The following is a 16,821-nucleotide window of genomic DNA, read 5'->3' as shown; positions in this document are numbered from 1 at the left end:
GGCTAGCCATAAATGCATTTCTTTGCGAGTTAACTGTGATTATTCACTGTTAGTAGCGAGCATGTTGTACATATACCAACCTAAATATGTCAGAATAAAGCAATGTTAAAAGTACTTGCCACTTACAGTTTTCTCAAACCGTAATGTGCATATTCTTCTTGTTTCTCTTCCAAAGGCGAGGCAATCCTCTGCATTTGTGTCATGAAAGGTACAGGAAACTCCACTTGCTCTGGCAGCAACACTGCATCATAGAAGAGATTGCTCGAAGCCAGGAAACTAATCAGATCTTCTTTGGATTCAACTGGCACCTGCTCTGAGTGTCAGACTCTTCTAGTTTACCATGACTGAGTCTCTTTAAAATTTACACATGAAATAATGAGATGCTTATTTTAAGGAGAAATCCCTAGCCCACTAAACTAAACAGTTTTTGGTGGGTGAACTTTGCTTAGAGAAATATGCATGCACACAACCTCTCAGTGTGATTATTGATTGATCAGAACCAGAAATTGCAGGGTTCTGTAGAAGCGGGTTGGTCAGTGGATGTCTTTGGGGAATTACTTTTCCGCCGGAGTCTGCTTTTCATAGGACTAATTTAGGTGCTTCAATTTTTCGCCTGTCATCTTTCGATGAAAGGATCAGATAATATTTCCCTTCATGTATATCAGCAGCAGTTCAGAATAGAACTGCTATTACTTAAATGGCTCCAGTGCATCTGAATATGAGAACAATGTACTTAAACCTATTTAATCCTTCCTCCCACAACTCTGCATCTGGCTTCCTCCTCCAGCTTAGCAACACTCAGAGTAGCCACACCCTGTGACTGGCGTGGTCTGTGACTTATTCTTAGGGGAAGTAGTGTTACCAGGCATCTAGTAATCCATAGGAACAGTGTGAGGATGGAGCAGTGCAGGTAAAAAGTGCACAGAGGGGGATTTTAGAAGTTACTGAAAATGCTTTGAGGCTTGTGAGCACCCGTTCACTCATTAAGTCACCACGAAAGCTTCCGGTTAGCTTTAATGCCTCAGAAAGTCTATATTTTGCTTTTGGCATAGCCAGATGAGCACCTTGTAACTGTAGTTGTTGTGCTCTCCAGCGTTGCAGGCCAGGAGTTTGGCTACTGCTGCCGTGGGTAGCCAGATGTTGCTCATAGCCATCTTTCTTACTGTGGACCATCATAGGCCCCAGACTGCAGCAAAAGAAGCCATTTAAATGAGCACCTGCTCTCAAGCAGCTACTAACACCATCTTAGAGGTTAATAGGAACAATAAAATAAAAATGGAAATTAGTTCAGTATATGTACAAAGGGCTTTTCATTCAATTTTATGTTTTTGGTTCTGTGGGAGACTTCAGTGACTGCATGTTGTCTGGTTTCATCATGCTGATTCCACAAACAAGTTGTTTTCAATAGCTCTCGAGGCTGCCCCATTTATAGAAGTTGATATTGAAATGTTGTAGTCACATCTTCCTTGTATATTGATTATAGCCATAACTATGTCAGAGGGACATAGTGATGAGAGAGGAAAAACTTTCCCAATAAGCCTTTTGTAACTATCCCCTTCAAGGAAACATCCCCTTTTTTGTCTTAAAAGTTAAATTATCCTGATGGTGCATTTTATTTGTGTACTCTAGCCTTCCTACTTTCTTTTTGGAGTCTTTTGTGTATATTTAAGATTTTAAGAGTGAGGATAAGAAAATGTGTGGGTTTGTGTGCGAGAAAATAAATGTTCTGAGTATTTGGGGAAACCCCCGTCTCCATTTGGCAAAGAAAGAAGACATGACAGACAGTGAAATCCAAAGATAGGATTTCACATTTCATATTGTATAAATCCTAGTTAGTGCACTGATGAGTTATCACTGTTCATAGGATAGTGGGTGGTGGAGCCAAGGCAGCCACACTTACCTGATATCCTGGCCGTGGAGTCTCTGCTGCCTCCCCAGGAGTGGGAGGGGCAAGGCAACATGGAAGTCTGCACTATGCAAATGCACTGGCAGAGCCACTATGGCATTTACACAGCACTGATTTTCCTGTTGCCTTGCCCTTCCCAATTTCCCTCCTGGTCAGCAGCAGAGACTTCACTGCCGAGTGGTAAAGTAAGCACCACTGCTCCACCCCACTGTCTGCTTCTGAACTACAGTGAGTTATACTTTTTAATTATGTTTTGGTACCTAGATAATTTCTTCAAAATCTTTGTTTGCTTATCCACTTAAGTTTCCTTGTGCATTTCAAATAGCGTTTAGAATATTGCCATGCAGATTTTGTTTTCTTGGATAGTTTTCTGGGTATGAAAAACTCTGCACATAAACATCATTTTGGAAAATTCCAAACAGAGGTTTACGCTGGTTATAGAGGGGGGAAACAGTCGTTGCAAAAACATGTGTGCTGAGATTACTGCAAAATGTTCCAGAAGCACTGCATGGTAAGAAGAGATTAGATAGTGTTCATGGTGTCTTGGTCATGTTCACTCTACTGTGATATGTTTTGATTATATAGCCATTTGCTCATACTATTATACTTTGGATTTAAAAGGGGAACTATGCTTGGATTTGCCTTGCCACTGTAGATTTAGCATGTCCTCAGTGGTAGCTCTGTGTTAGTGCAGGTGGATCTCACCCTGATTTGGACATCCTGCTCTATTTTTCTGGGGTGAGTGGTTCTCACACATGGAAGAATCACTTCTCTTCTCCCAATCAAAAATAGTGATGTAGGAAGATCCCTCATTCAGCATGGTAACGGCAAAGAGAGGCTTGTAAACAGATGCCTAATGAGGAGAATGTGAGAGCTAATTTCACTGCGAAGTTCTCAAACAATGGATTGGTTCTTGAAAACAATGAGCATGATTCAGGCAGCACCTGAGTTCCATTGGTCCAGTTAGAAAGTTAGGTGCATTCTTGATTTTGAAATAGGAAATCACACTTCAAAATGCTTAACATTGGCTGGATTGTACTCAGCAAGATTAATTTTTAATTCAGTTGCATGTGAACACTGCTTTTTGCTGAATTCAACAGTGTACAACCACAGCAGCTAGAGGTGAACATCCCTAGTCCCTTAAAGGAAGCTAAACATTCACCCATAAGCAGAGGGGAGAGGAACGTAGGAAATCCAAAATGTGTGACTCCTTTTCTTGCTGATCAGCCAGTAACTGGGATTCTCACTTTCTTGAATGGGTGGGTCCTGTGCAGTCAAGCCCTGCTGTCTGATCAGTTTGAGGAATAATGCAGGCAGTTGATGTTTGTGTGCAGTTTCCTACCCAGCTAAGGATACACATATAGGAATATAGCTGAACAGTGTTTACTCCAGTGATCAGGTTTTTTGTTCCGTTTACTCTGATTTTTTTTAATAACCTGACTTGAGAAAAATCAGAGGCAAAATGAACAAACTAACTTCTGTTCTTATGTGTTTTTACTTTTCTAGCAAATAAGCTCATGCACAGATGAGAGTGAATGGTCATTTTTAGTTTCATTAATTACTATGCAGTTTATCTCACTGTGAGGATTATTTGTATTTAGTGAACACACAGTGCTAATGCCACTGACAGGAATCATAAGGAAGATGAATGGAATTTTATTTACATACATGCATATATTGTTATCCTTTAATTGCAAAAATGTAAATTTGAGCCTTGTATAATGTTCTTGTCCTTTTAAAATATCTTGTATCTGTATATTTAAAAAGGAAATAAAGTAACTTCTCATACCTTGTGGACTTCCATTTCAAAATGTTACGTTTCTAGACAACTGTAATGGATAATATCCAGTAAGGAAAATGAAGAGACAAGAGCTAAGAAATTATCAGCCAATATTTTAATGCCACCTTTTGCCACAATACTGAAGTGTATTTCTCTACTGAACCAGGTAGAGAGATATGGCCAACATTTAAACCAGAAATTACACCTATGTGTCTTCCTTTAAAAACAAACAAACAAACACACCCTAATCTGTCATATAAACAGCTATGTCAATAATAACTGTGACTGGTACATACTGGTTTCCTGTTATAACAAGAGTTATAAGCACAAACTCAGTGTTTCCCAAATGGCTGATATGTGAACTCTTTCCCCCACCCCCAAAAAAATATTGATGTAACATTTTCATTGCTTAGTGCCACAATAAATTATGAAACTCTGTATGTGAAACTGTCATAACATAAAACATAACATAACAACATATAACATAACAACATAACAACACATAACATAACATAACATAACATAACATAACATAACATAACATAACATAACATAACATAACATAACATAAACTACAGAGAGGCATTAGCTAATCACAGGAGGAGGCAGCGGTTCACATTTCAGCTATATATCATCAAGGCGGGGTATACAGTGGTACCTCGGGTTAAGAACTTAATTCGTTCTGGAGGTCCGTTCTTAACCTGAAACTGTTCTTAACCTGAGGTACCACTTTAGCTAATGGGGCCTCCTGCTGCTGCCGCACCGCTGGAACACAATTTCTGTTCTCATCCTGAAGCAAAGTTCTTAACCCGAGGTACTATTTCTAGGTTAGCAGAGTCTGTAACCTGAAGCGTCTGTAACCCGAGGTACCACTGTACTAGTGTAAGTATATGTGATGTATATGCCTGTCAAATGAGGGGATCTTGCGTTGGTTCTTATATAGGTGCCTTAAGACCAGTGTCTTAAACTGTCTGAATGCAGTGGATCTATTTCCATGTGTGGCAAGGTGTTTTTTTTAAAAAACACGTAGCTCTCCTATTTCTGATTGGCTTACACATTGATGATAAATAGGAGCATAAGTCTACAACAAATCGTATTTATTTCTGTATCTGAGCAGATGCTGCAGCTTAGAGACTTGCCTTGCTAAAGCCATCTGTGTCTCCTCTAATGAGAATTCGAAGAAGGACTGTGCTGCTATTTGAGCTAGTTTTCCTTGGTTGGAACACAAATATTTCTAAACTCTGGAAAATGTTGGAAGTATCATTGTACTGATGCACTAGGAAAGGTTGGCTTGCTCATTTTACATTTAAAAAAAGAAAACGAGAGATTACTTAACAGTTAAAGCTTAATTAATCCGCGTTAAGTGATCCTGGCTATATACTCCTACTTAAGTGATATGCCTTGCTGGGTCAACCTTATTTGTGAGAATTCCAGCAAGCTCTAGGGTAATAGACCAACAGAAAACTAGCTATGGGCTGCGCTCGTGTCTACCCTGGGGCTAGATGCTTACTTACAGCCATGGTTTCCAACCTGTCATAATAATCTTGGTGGTACATGAGCGCTTAGGAGATACTAAACAAAAGTGTATGAGAAAGAAGAAAGAGAAATCACCCTTAGAGGCGTCATCCTACAAGCAATGCTGAAACTATTCTGGGTTAGAATCTTTTCTGCCAAAGATTCTAAGGAAAATGCCTGCCATATCTCTCCAAGTTACTAGTCCCCTCAATTTTAAACAAGTGTTGCTGCTTGAGTGTCCACTTTTTCTAAACACGAAACCTTTTTGAAAGCCTTGCCACATCTCTGCCTGTCTAGTTTAATTTCTGGGTGACTAATGCTTACTTCACATTTATAACAAGAACTGGCTGGTGGTCCTCCTTTTAAGAGCTTGAGAACATGTGAAGCTTGCATGACTTTCTATGGGTGACTTGAATGGAAATGCAGAGAAATAGTGACTTAAGCTGGCTGGGGATGATTTGTGTTGTAGCCTAACAACATTTGGGGGTCCCAGGATGGAAGAGACCATTTTCAATCGGTGTTTCGTCCCGCTTTTGGCACAGAAACTGCTTTGGTTGCCCTATATGATTACCTCTGTTGGGAGAGAGACCAGGGAAATGTATCCCTGTTCATTCTCCTCAACCTCTCAGCAGGTTTTGTTTCCATCGGCTATGGTCTCCTTCTGGAGCAGCTGTCAGAGTTAGGGGTGGGTGGTACCGCTTTGCCTTGGTTCCAGTCATACTTGGATGGACGTTTCCAGAGGGTATTGCTTGGAGAGTGTTCTTCAGCCCAGTGGAGCCTTCAATGTGGGGTTCCTCAGGGTTTGATTTTATCCCCTATGTTGTTTTAACATCGACATGAAACCGCTGAGTGGAGTTATCCAGAGGTTTGGAATATGTTGTCAGCAATATGTTGATGACACCCAGCTCTTCTTGAACTTTACCTCTGCAGGAGAGGCAGTGGACCGCCTCTCCCTCTGTGAACCAACCCAGACCCTCTGAGGCCCTTCTTCATGTTCCCACTCCGTGAGAGGTCCAGAGGGCAGCAACATGAGAATGGACCTTTTCTGCAGTGGCTCCCTGCTTGTGGAATGCTCACCCCAAGGAGGTTTATCTGGTGTCTTTATTACAGATCTTTAGGTGCCTGGTGAAAACGTTTTTCTATAACAGAGTTGTGTGATTAAACTCTGTGTGACCTTTTAAATGTGTTGTGGGAGGGGAGTTGGTGCTTTGTTTTTGCTTTATGTATTTTATGTTATCATTTTTATGTTGTGAACTGCCCTATGATCTTCAGATGAAGGCAGTATACAAATTAGATAGATGGGTAGATGATAGATAGATAGATAGATAGATAGATAGATGATAGATAGATAGATAGATGATAAAGAGAATGGTCCTAAAGAAGGATGCTGGCCCACAAAATCTCTGTCTAGGTAACTTAACCAACCCACCCATCATCCAGAGAAAGAATAGGAAGAGGACTTGGCTGTTTCCAAATGAATGATGCAGTCAAAGCTACAAAAAGGGTCTCTGTAAGTCTGCAACTGGGCTCATGAAAGAAAACCTGACATTCATGCTGATGAATTTGAAGGGTTGGTGCCAACCTAGCAGTTCAAAAGCATGCCAGTGCAAGTAGATAAATAGGTACCACTGTGGTGGATAGCATGGGGGCTGTGGCCCCAGCCACAATTTTGAAAGGGCGCAAACAGGCACCCCCACAGCAGGCTCCTTCATCAGAGCCTGGCACCATGCCAGAAGGAGCTGCGCTTAATCACTTGATTTGTGTAATCATGTATGTAGCATTAAGCACAATTAAGTTACCAGAAAAAGATTGGTTCACCATCAACTGAAATGGTGATTTCTGAGGTCAGTTATCTGAGGTGACTACTAGTAATCCAAATATGTCCAGAGAAACTGCTCTTGCCCCCCAACTCTCCTCCCTAGAGCTTGTGATTTGCAAAAGGGGTTGAGCCGCAGCTGCCATTCTTCAACAAATTACAGGTAGGTCACATGTCTAATAAGGAATAATTTTCTCCTTACTGCACAATCTGCTACTGAGAAAATTGGGAGAAAATCAGACAAAATTATCATAATGGCCCCTTGTGCAGGAGGAAGCAGGGTGGAATTTCTCCTAGTATCCTTATAGAAGAATGAATGGACACACATGTACACTTTCATGTAATTTAAATGGATTGATTTTATTTGGACATTTTCACCCTTTGCAAGTGCAAACCAAACATTATATTTACAAAAACTATACTAATATAGTTTTTGATAATATAGAGAGCATAATCTCTTTCTTTTTCAGTCTGTAACTTCTGGGATTTTTTGAAAAAGAGCAGAGTGAAATATTAACGCATTCGCATATTTTCAAAATTTAAATTATGAGCTACTGGTACCTAGCAGCATAACCAGTGTTTTCCCCAGGGGTACTCGAGGGTACGCAGTACCGGCACCTCTTTTTGTTGTTAAAAAGTGTGGCACTTACTGTAACAACTTCATGGTGAGTACCGGCACCTATTTTTCTAGAAAAAAAGCATTGAATTTTTTATTCACTTAGTCACCATTGCTAATAAATATCTATAAAGACTTGAAAGTGTTTTTATTTGATACCTAGTTCTGAATTACATACTGCAAAGTTGCTATCTGCTAGTTGTTACTCACAACATGCACATATTTTAGTGTATGCTAAATTCTATATTGTAAGGTCCACTGTGGTTTCATTTCTGTTCCTGGAACCTTCTTTCTCTCTCTCTCTAACTTCATTATTCGTTTGGGATTTGAGGCCAACCTTTATTCACTTTAGCACCTTTATGAGGGAGCCCTATTTCAGAATGCAAATCTATAACTGCCCTGAATGATTTGCTTTCAAATTACAAGTGTGAGATTGGGAAACAATGAAAGCATACAGAAAGGACGTGCCTCAAACTCAGCCTTGAGAGCTAGACATGTATACAAGATAACACAGTCGCGTACGCCAGAAAGGGAGAGCCAAAGGGTGATGCCCACACTGAGAAGGGAGTAAAAATGAATAGAGTAGATTGAACAATGTATTAGGAATGTGCTGAATTCTGGTAGATAGATTGTAAGCCAAGCCTCCAAAAGAGGGGCGGCAGCTAGGGATAAAACTGCTGTGCTTATGCCCGATCGGGGCTCTTCGTATCCACGGGTACGAGGGGTCCGCCTTTGCAAACGCGCTAATAAAAGGGTTACCCTTATATTGAAGTCCTTTGTCAGTTTCTATCCACGGACAACTTCCCACACAAGTTAATAATAATAAAAATTATTTATACCCGCCCTCCCCAGCCAGATAAAAAATTATTTATACCCCGCCCTCAGGGCAGCTAACAGCAGTAAAATTACAATAAAAACATAAGGGGGGGAGCAATTTAAAATACAGGTTAAAATGCAATTTTAAATGCAGCCTCATTTTAAAAGTAGCCCACGGATCAAAACCGTAAGGGGAGGGAAACATAAGGGTCAGACTGAGTCCAAACCAAAGGCCAGGCGGAACAGCTCTGTCTTGCAGGCCTTGTGGAAAGATGTCAAGTCCCGCAGAGCCCTAGTCTCTTGTGATAGAGCGTTCCACCAAGTCGGGGCCAGAACTGAAAGGATCCTGGCCTTAGTTGAGACCAATCTAACCACCTTGCGGCTTGGGACCTCCAAAGTGTTGTCATTTGTGGACCTTAAGGTCCTCCATGGGGCATACCAGGAGAGACGGGCCTGTAGGTATGTGGGTCCTAGGCCGAGTAGGGCTTTAAAGGTCAAAACCAGCACCTTAAACTTGAACCTGTTCTCCACCGGGAGCCAGTGCAGTTGGTAAAGCACTGGATGAATGTGACCCCGTGGCAAGGACCCCATAAGGAGTCTTGCTGCAGCATTCTGCACCCACTGGAGTTTCTGGGTCAGCTTCAAAGGCAGCCCCGCGTAGAGCGAGTTACAATAATCATGCCTGGAGGTGACCGTCGCATGGATCACTGTGGCCAGAACCGGGCGAGAAAGGTAAGGGGCCAACTGCTTAATACGGCGGAGATGGAAAAACCTGTTAAAGAAACAGGTTTGAAGCGTTGTAAGTTCAAAACTTACAGTGACAATAAATTGCATTCAGTTAAGGCAGCCTTACAACAGTTAAGTGAATAAAGATACTTCTGTCACATTAAGATAAAATATATTCAGATGATATAACAAGCTTTTTTTGTGACGAGAGTGCAGAAAGTGGACTTGGGAATTTTAGAAAGCTGTGCTTTAGGCAGGTACAGTCATTGCAAAATATAGGAACAACTTGACCTACAAAAAGACTGAGCGATAAATGATTTAAAAACCCACCACTCCTAAAGCTATATAGTGTTAGGTCTGTTTCATACAGCAATGCAGTTATCTTCCTGGTGTTCACATTTCATAAACACTGGGCATAACATATTTAGAGTAAAAGAAGGGGGGGGGAACATTGCAAATTCCAAACCATCATTCTATGTGCATTGTAAAAGAGAGAGAGAAGAGCTGTGTAGAACTAGGTAACACTGTAAATTCAGAAACTGGGTAAGTACATTGAAGTTCTACCCTCTGCCAGAAGTCCTCATGTTTTGTCTTGTTACCAGGATGTGATTTACTGATTCCATTCTTTGGATTCTCGTTTTATTCTCACCTGTGGGGAAAAACGCACAGCAAAAATGCACAGTAGTGACTGTGATGCCAAACCATATTAGAAGTCTTGAGTGCTGCATCCAGTTAAGCTGTGGGGATTGATTTTGTTGGAACATTCTCTGGACCGTGGTTTGCAGTTTTAATGTCCATGTTAGGGTCATTCCCTGAAACCGTTGATATCTGATTAGCCTTGCCAAGATTCTTAATGATGTTGATGTTGTTTTTGGCAGTTTCTACAAAGCTGTTCTCAAGCAACCAACCATCTGAGTCACACTGCGGATCACCCAGGAGGAGAACATTCTTCATTGCTGTTTGAAGGTAACGAACTCCAGTAAGCACAGACAGCTAGAGAGAGAAAAAGAACCAAATTAACATTACAAACCATTAACCAATGAAAAAAAGAAATAAACGCTTATTAAGAATACTGTTATGACCACTGGGAACTGGAATTGCTTAGTGTTGCAATTCTGTTCTTTGTATTTAAATTATTTACTATTAATGTTTTAATGTTAGGCTTAATGGAATATTTTAGCAATGAATTTCTTGGCTTTCTCAAATTTTATTATACAGTACACTAAAAGATGAGGATTTCCAAATGAAGCATGCTACCAGCGCAGCTAGGTGGTGTCATGCTTTATCTTACATAAAGGGTGGGATATGGCTCACTGAGGGACGCGGGTGGCGCTGTGGTCTAAACCACAGAGCCTAGGGCTTGCTGATCAGAAGGTTGGCGGTTCAAATCCCTGCGACGAGGTGAGCTCCCGTTGTTCGGTCCCAGCTCCTGCCCACCTGGCAGTTCAAAAGCATGTCAAGTGCAAGTAGATAAATAGGTACCACTCCGGCGGGAAGGTAAATGGCGTTTCCATGCGCTGCTCTGTTTCGCAAGCAGCAGCTTAGTCATGCTGGCCACATGACCCGGAAGCTGTCTGCAGCAAACACAGAGCGAGATGAGCACCGCAACCTCAGAGTCATCCGCGACTGGACTGGTCAGGGGTACCTTTACCTTTACCTTTATGGCTCATTGACAGAGCATCTACTTTGAATGAAGAAGATACCAGGTTCAATCCCCAACATGTCCAGATAGAGCCAGAAAGGAACACTTTGAAATCCTAGAGATCCACAACCAAGACAGTGTAGACAATACTGAGCTAGATGAAGCATATGGTATGAAGCAGCTTCTTATACTCCATTCTCTCCCAGGACCTCCACAATGGCCCTCCTATATTCCTCCTCTTTCTCTCCCTCTCCCTCTCCCTCTCCCTCTCCCCCCCTCCTTCTCCTCCCTCCCTCTCAAAAGACAAACTAGCCAATTGAGAATTAGCAAAACATAACACAACACTGATTTTGAGTATTTTCTGCCTCAATCCCTTTCGTACATTTTCGGCCCTGCATACCTGAAGGAGTGTCTCCACCCTCATTGCTCAGCCCAGACACTGAGGTCCAGCTCCATGAGCCTTCTGGTGATTCCCTCACTGCGAGAAGTGAGGTTACAGGGAACCAGGCAGAGGGCCTTCTTGGTAGTGGCACCTGCCCTGTGGAACGCCCTCCCATCAAATGTCAAGGAAATAAAAAACTATCTGACTTTTAGAAGACATCAAGCATTAAAAAAACTTCCCTATACAGGGCTGCCTTCAGATGTTTGATGTCTTACTATGTTTTAACTTATTGGAAGGTGCCCAGAGTGGCTGGGGCAACCCAGTCAGATGGGTGACATATAAATATATTATTATTATTATTATTATTATTATTATTATTATTATTATTATTATTATTATATCTCCTTTTGGTTCACCTTTCTGTGCATTGTCTGAATGTATTAACCCCAGGTACACACATTTGAGACCCTTAATTGTTTTCAGAAAGTTAAGTCTGAGGTAATTTAGACTTTGTCCCAATGCCAATTGAAAATTTTAGGAATTATCTGGTGGTGAGGCTACTGTTATTGTGCTTTTAGTCTTCAGCTAGAACCTTTTCTGCCTTGATGTAGCTTTACAGCAAGCACAGTAAGGGATAAAATTGCTGGTATTTTTGGATGCCCCAGACTCAAAAGGTCACTGTTACTTGTGAGCATCATCAGACATAAGAAGCTTTTATTTGTCACAGTCTTGTTATTTGCCCTACATTAAAGGAGACCGTGAAAAGGAGAGGTGTGTTGTTGGAACGTCCTGTTCCCTCCCCCCAAAAAAGAACAAGCTGATGAATTTTAAGGAATCTTATTCTTATCTACTTTAAAGCCTGATGAATACTTAATACTACATGTTACTTCCTCCATAAACAGTGAGATACACACACACACACACACACACACACACACACACCCAACAATTCAATTATATATATATTTTAAAACCAACAATTCAATTTATATATATATATTTTAAAAAACCAACAATTCAAATCTATTCATAATTCTACACACCCACACCCCTCTGTCCAGCCGAACAAGAGGCACCACAGCTCAAGGGCACATTCCAGTCAGCCCAAAGCATTTATGGTGCTTAAACACATCAGGTCCGGTGAGGGCCATTGCCTATGGAGAGCCTCAAGGGTCAGAAAGGCCTGGAGGACTGCATTCATCATAGCACTTGCGAAACAAGAAGCTCTGAAAGTTGTGCTGTAATATTTTACCTCAAACAACCAGATGAGGAGCACAGTGATACCGATGGATCTCATGATGTCAGTGTAATAATCCAGTAGGGCTTCCCTGCATCCTCTCATCCAAATATTAAGTTCTTCTGTCATAAAATCATAGTTGTAGTGAGCTGTATTGTTTGTTAGCTGATACTGGATGCAGGGCCGGGGTGAGATTGGGTTGCAACAACTGAAGGGGACTCCATCCACCAAGAACTTCCCATCGACGTTGCTTTTTAGGCGGCTGCAACAAAGGTGTGGAAAATAGACACTGTGAGAGTAGTAAATAGGTCAGCTTGCTGGTGTGGACACACTCCATCCTTAAAGCACATTCAGGGCACATTTCCTCCCCTCAGAGAATTCTGGGCACTGTCGTTTACCCTTACAATGCCCAGCAATCCTTAACAAATTACAGTGCCCAGAATTCTTTGAGGGGGGACAATGTGTTTAAAATGTGCTTAAAGGTGTTGCCTTTGACAAGATTTAACCGTCCAGATGCATTCAGTCTTCTCCTGTGTTACAGATACAGATTTCATGCATCTGGTGAAGTGGACTGTAGTCCACAAAAACCGATGCCGTAAAACATTTGTTAGTCTTTAAGTGGCCACAGTACAGTGGTGCCTCGCAAGACGAAATTAATTCGTTCCGCGAGTCTTTTCGTCTTGCGATGTTTTTCGTCTTGCGAAGCACGGTCCGTCGCAACTGCGCCTCTTCAAGCGGCTTTAAGAAAAAAGCGAACAAACTCGCAAGACGTTTTCGTCTTGCGAAGCAAGCCCATAGGGAAATTTGACTAGCGAAGCAACGCAAAAACCGAAAAACCCTTTCGTCTAGCGAGCTTTTCGTCTTGCGCGGCATTCGTCTTGAGGGGCACCACTGTACTTGGTTGATGTTGTTTTTGCTGTAACAAACTAGCTTAGCTATTCCTCTGGAAAATGGAAAGTTCACTTGGTGCAAAATAGAGTAGCAAGATCCCTAACTAGGCAACTAGTAGAACAGCTCATAAACATATCACTTTTGGAAACAGCTGAATTGGCGGCTGGTTTGTTTCCAAGAAGTTTATTTCTTTTCAATTTGCAAGCAGTGCAGACCTGGGTATTCTGCATGAAATTGCCCAGCTGTTAAGCTCTTCCTCATATATCTTTCACTGAATTCCCCCACCTTCTTCTACATCCATTGCAGCAGCCTGGATGTAGAATAGTTCCCCCCAGTGAAGCTAGCCTGGCGCTGACCATAATGTCTCTTTGACACAACTGAAGTCCTTTTCATTTGCCCAGGCCTTTTAGGTCTTTTACTCTTGAGCTGAATGTGGTTTTTCCTTGTTTGTGATGCTGCTTCTGAATATTTATTGTGTGTGTTTTGATTTATTTTTAGCACTGTTTTAAAATTGAAAGCAGCCATGTAAGTCTTTGGACTAATAGAGTGGGATAATTAAATAGTTTACAATGGTTTTGTTTATTTCTATATGTCAACAGACTAGGCGCTTCTCTTTAAAATTATATTTGTCCTATTTAAATACATTTGCTTTATTAGTTTAACAGCATCACTGTGTGCCATGAGTAATTATGCCTCTACTTCACTCCTGCCTGGTTACCGTCTTGGATGCTTCCCTTCAAAAATAATATTATAGAGCTGGGAAAGGGCAACCAAAACGTTCAAGGACTGGGGCACCTCCCCTATGAGGAAAGCTTATAACATTTGGGGCTTTTTAGTTTAGAGAAAAGGTGACTAAGGAGGGCATGACAGAGTGTTTAACAGTATGCATGGCGTAGAGAGGGAGAAGTCGTTATCTCTCATATAGTACTAGAATTCAGAGCCATCCAATGTAGCTGAATGGTAGAAGATTCAGGACAGACCAAAAAAAATAGCTTCTTCACAGGGCATATATTTAAACTATGGAATTTGCTTCCACACCACAAGATGTATTGATGAACTCAAATTTGGATGGTTTTTTAAAAGAAGATTAAGCAAAACAATGACAGATAAAGCTAGTCACTGTCAGGGGAAGCATGCCTCTGAATATCAGTCGCTGAGAACCATAAGTGGGAGGACTGCTGTTCCAGTCAGGTCTTACTTGTAAGATTCCCATAAGCATCTGGTTGGCCACTCGAAGAACAGGATGCTGAAGTAGATGAGCCTCTGGCCTGATTCAGTTGGGTTGCTCTTAAATTCATTGCTTTCTCTAGGCCAGTGTTTCCCAACCTTTTTTGGGCAAAGGCACACTTGTTTCATGAAAAAAATCTCGAGGCACACCACCATTACAGCCCCGTGACGTCAGCGCGCAGCGTCACGCTGGGAGGGACGCACGAAAGTGTAAGTTTTAATTTTTTCCCCTCCCCCTTGCCTTCCTTCTGTGCCAACCGCCAAAAAGCCAAGACTTTAGGGCAGCAGGTCGACACGGAAGAAGCTCCTACCTAAGGACAGGTGCGACGGCCGTGTCCTCTTCTGCCACACTTGGCAGCCCTGCCTCACGGTCGTGACTCCCACCCTGATTTCTCCCCGCAGGTCGAGCGGCACAGGCAGCCCAATGTGTCCAGCCCAGACACAAGCCCCGCTTCCCCACTCTAGATCCCGAATGCGACCAAGTGCTCTGGACTCCCGAGCAGGGTGGGAAAGAGGACTCGCATCTGGTAGCCTCCGGGCTCCTCGCCTGCTCGAGGGATGGCATTGCAGGCAAGCTGCCGGCCGTCGCCATCGCCGCCCCCTCATGCGAGTGGACCTGCCCGGAGTGGTGGGCCGGGGGAGGTTCGCTCTCTGTGGGGATGTGGCCCGCACGCGCGGCCCCGCTTCCTCCTGCCCAGGGCTGAGCTCCTTACCCACGATCTCGGTCTCACGCACGCGGATCCCACTTATTCCGAAGCTCGCGCCACTAGCTGGGGCTCTCACACCGTGCCAGGGCGAGGCGGCGCGGCCCACTGACGTCATCGTGGCTCGTCGCCGCCCTCAACTTCCCTGTTCCCTCCCCTCCCTCGGGTCGCCGTGGTTACCGAGGACTGCAAGCTGCTCGGGCGAGCGTGGGGCATTAAGTGGGAGAAGGAAAATTAAAATTAAAACTCGCCTGAAGGCCGCCTCTCCGGATATGAAGCTATCTTTCGAATTTTTTAATTTTTCCCGCGGCACACCAGGCAACATCTCGCGGCACACTAGTGTGCCGCGGAACAGTGGTTGGGAAACACTGCTCTAGGCTACCATGGCATTCCCTAGTGTTTCCCGGTTGGGAGCCAGTGTGGTGTAGTGGTTAAGAGCGGTAGTAGTCTCGTAATCTGGGGAACCGGGTTCGTGTCTCTGCTCCTCCACATGCAGCTGCTGGGTGACCTTGGGCCAGTCACACTTCTTTGAAGTCTCTCAGCCCCACTCACCTCACAGAGTGTTTGTTGTGGGGGAGGAAGGGAAAGGAGAATGTTAGCCGCTTTGAGACTCCTTAAAGGGAGTGAAAGGCGGGATATCAAATCCAAACTCTTCTTCTTCTTATATACTCAGATTCATTTGCTCAACCAAAACTGATTTTGTGAGACAACATCAAAAAATATTATACATTTAATACTTACTCTTGAACATCCTTTGAAGCCATATCCAGATAGCGAACTGAGACCCACTGAATTTTGAACCAATCCCTGAAACCGTTGTTTCCACAGCATTGGAATCTGATTTGTAATATGTCAATGGTTTTCTTTAAAAAGCACCTTCCAGGAATGTCTGTGTCCTTGTAGAACTTAATAGCGTCCCTCAGCCCCAGATACAGAGATTCCTCCAGTTCATTTCTCATGGTATAACACATGACAGCACCTACCAAAATGCAGAAGGTGAAGCAGAACGTGCAAACAATATAAGGGAGCATAAACAACTTCCATCGGTTGAATTTGTTGGAGTCTGTGCAGTCATAGCAGATTTTACCTCCAAGAAAGTTGATGATGCATGCTACAACCCCTACAGATATTAGCATGTTGGGGACAGAGTTAATATCCCCTTTGCCCATCAACTCACTTCGCTTTCTGAGTTCGATCTTCAGGAAAAGTCCCAGGCTGAACAGAATTACACCAGACACCACAGAAATCCAGTTGAGGATCCACAGGATTTGAGCCAATTTGTCTCTCTTGGTTTTGGTGAATTTTACTCTCAGGACAGCCATGGTCACAGTGTTAGGAAAAGAAGTGTTGCTCAACAAAATCTCCTAATCAGATTATCAGGATGCACGGGCAAAGGCCTATAGCAGAAGCCTGTGAAACAGAAAGAGAGAGAGAGATTACTGCCTTTCTCCTGTGTATTAATATAACGTGCATTCTAGCATCCTGTATAGTCTCTTAAGATGTTATCCAAGACTTGCAAGAACTTGCAAGTTCTCACGCCAGTCTCACACTGGGGCTATGTCT

General features: G+C 42.7%; 2 protein-coding genes across 4 annotated transcripts in view; one reads left to right on the top strand and one right to left on the bottom strand.

Annotated features, from left to right (window-relative positions):
- UBR1 (ubiquitin protein ligase E3 component n-recognin 1) overlaps positions 1-3,694 on the top strand; it is a gene marked incomplete at its 5' end in the record, with an annotated part of 64,260 nt that extends 60,566 nt beyond the window's left edge. For both annotated transcript variants that reach the window (XM_083505721.1, XM_083505720.1), the window contains one exon: positions 176-3,694. In XM_083505721.1, coding sequence (XP_083361847.1) covers positions 176-317 — 142 coding nt within the window. In that variant the 3' untranslated portion in view covers positions 318-3,694. The remainder of the gene's footprint in view (positions 1-175) is intronic.
- Positions 3,695-9,376: 5,682 nt separating this feature from the next.
- LOC310697310 (photoreceptor outer segment membrane glycoprotein 2) lies at positions 9,377-16,750 on the bottom strand. Of its 2 annotated transcripts, XM_083483834.1 has the most exons (4): positions 16,436-16,750; positions 16,000-16,237; positions 12,452-12,698; positions 9,377-10,168 (listed from the first exon to the last, which is right to left on the bottom strand). In XM_083483834.1, the coding sequence occupies exons 1-4, from the start codon at positions 16,578-16,580 to the stop codon at positions 9,908-9,910; spliced, it is 891 nt and encodes a 296-aa protein (XP_083339960.1). In that variant the 5' UTR covers positions 16,581-16,750; the 3' UTR covers positions 9,377-9,907. The 2 variants fall into 2 exon arrangements, with proteins under 2 accessions (XP_083339960.1, XP_083339959.1); XM_083483833.1 differs by having other exon boundaries at positions 16,000-16,750.
- Positions 16,751-16,821: the final 71 nt, after the last annotated feature.

This window comes from Podarcis liolepis, assembly GCF_965112155.1.
Source record: "Podarcis liolepis genome assembly, chromosome: 1".
Taxonomy (NCBI): domain Eukaryota; kingdom Metazoa; phylum Chordata; class Lepidosauria; order Squamata; family Lacertidae; genus Podarcis; species Podarcis liolepis.
The sequence above is the reverse complement of the archived record's forward strand: the minus strand, read 5'-3'. Positions and strand labels throughout refer to the sequence as shown.

Excerpts from the sequence above, each read along its gene's own strand:
- LOC310697310 (XM_083483833.1), bottom strand. The coding sequence starts at position 16,580 with ATGGCTGTCCTGAGAGTAAAATTCACCAAAACCAAGAGAGACAAATTG. Across the intron at positions 12,699-15,999 it reads GCTTCAAAGGATGTTCAAGA|CCGCCTAAAAAGCAACGTCG; the intron begins GTAAGTATTAAA and ends CCTTTGTTGCAG. Across the intron at positions 10,169-12,451 it reads TCCTCATCTGGTTGTTTGAG|CTGTCTGTGCTTACTGGAGT; the intron begins GTAAAATATTAC and ends TTCTCTCTCTAG.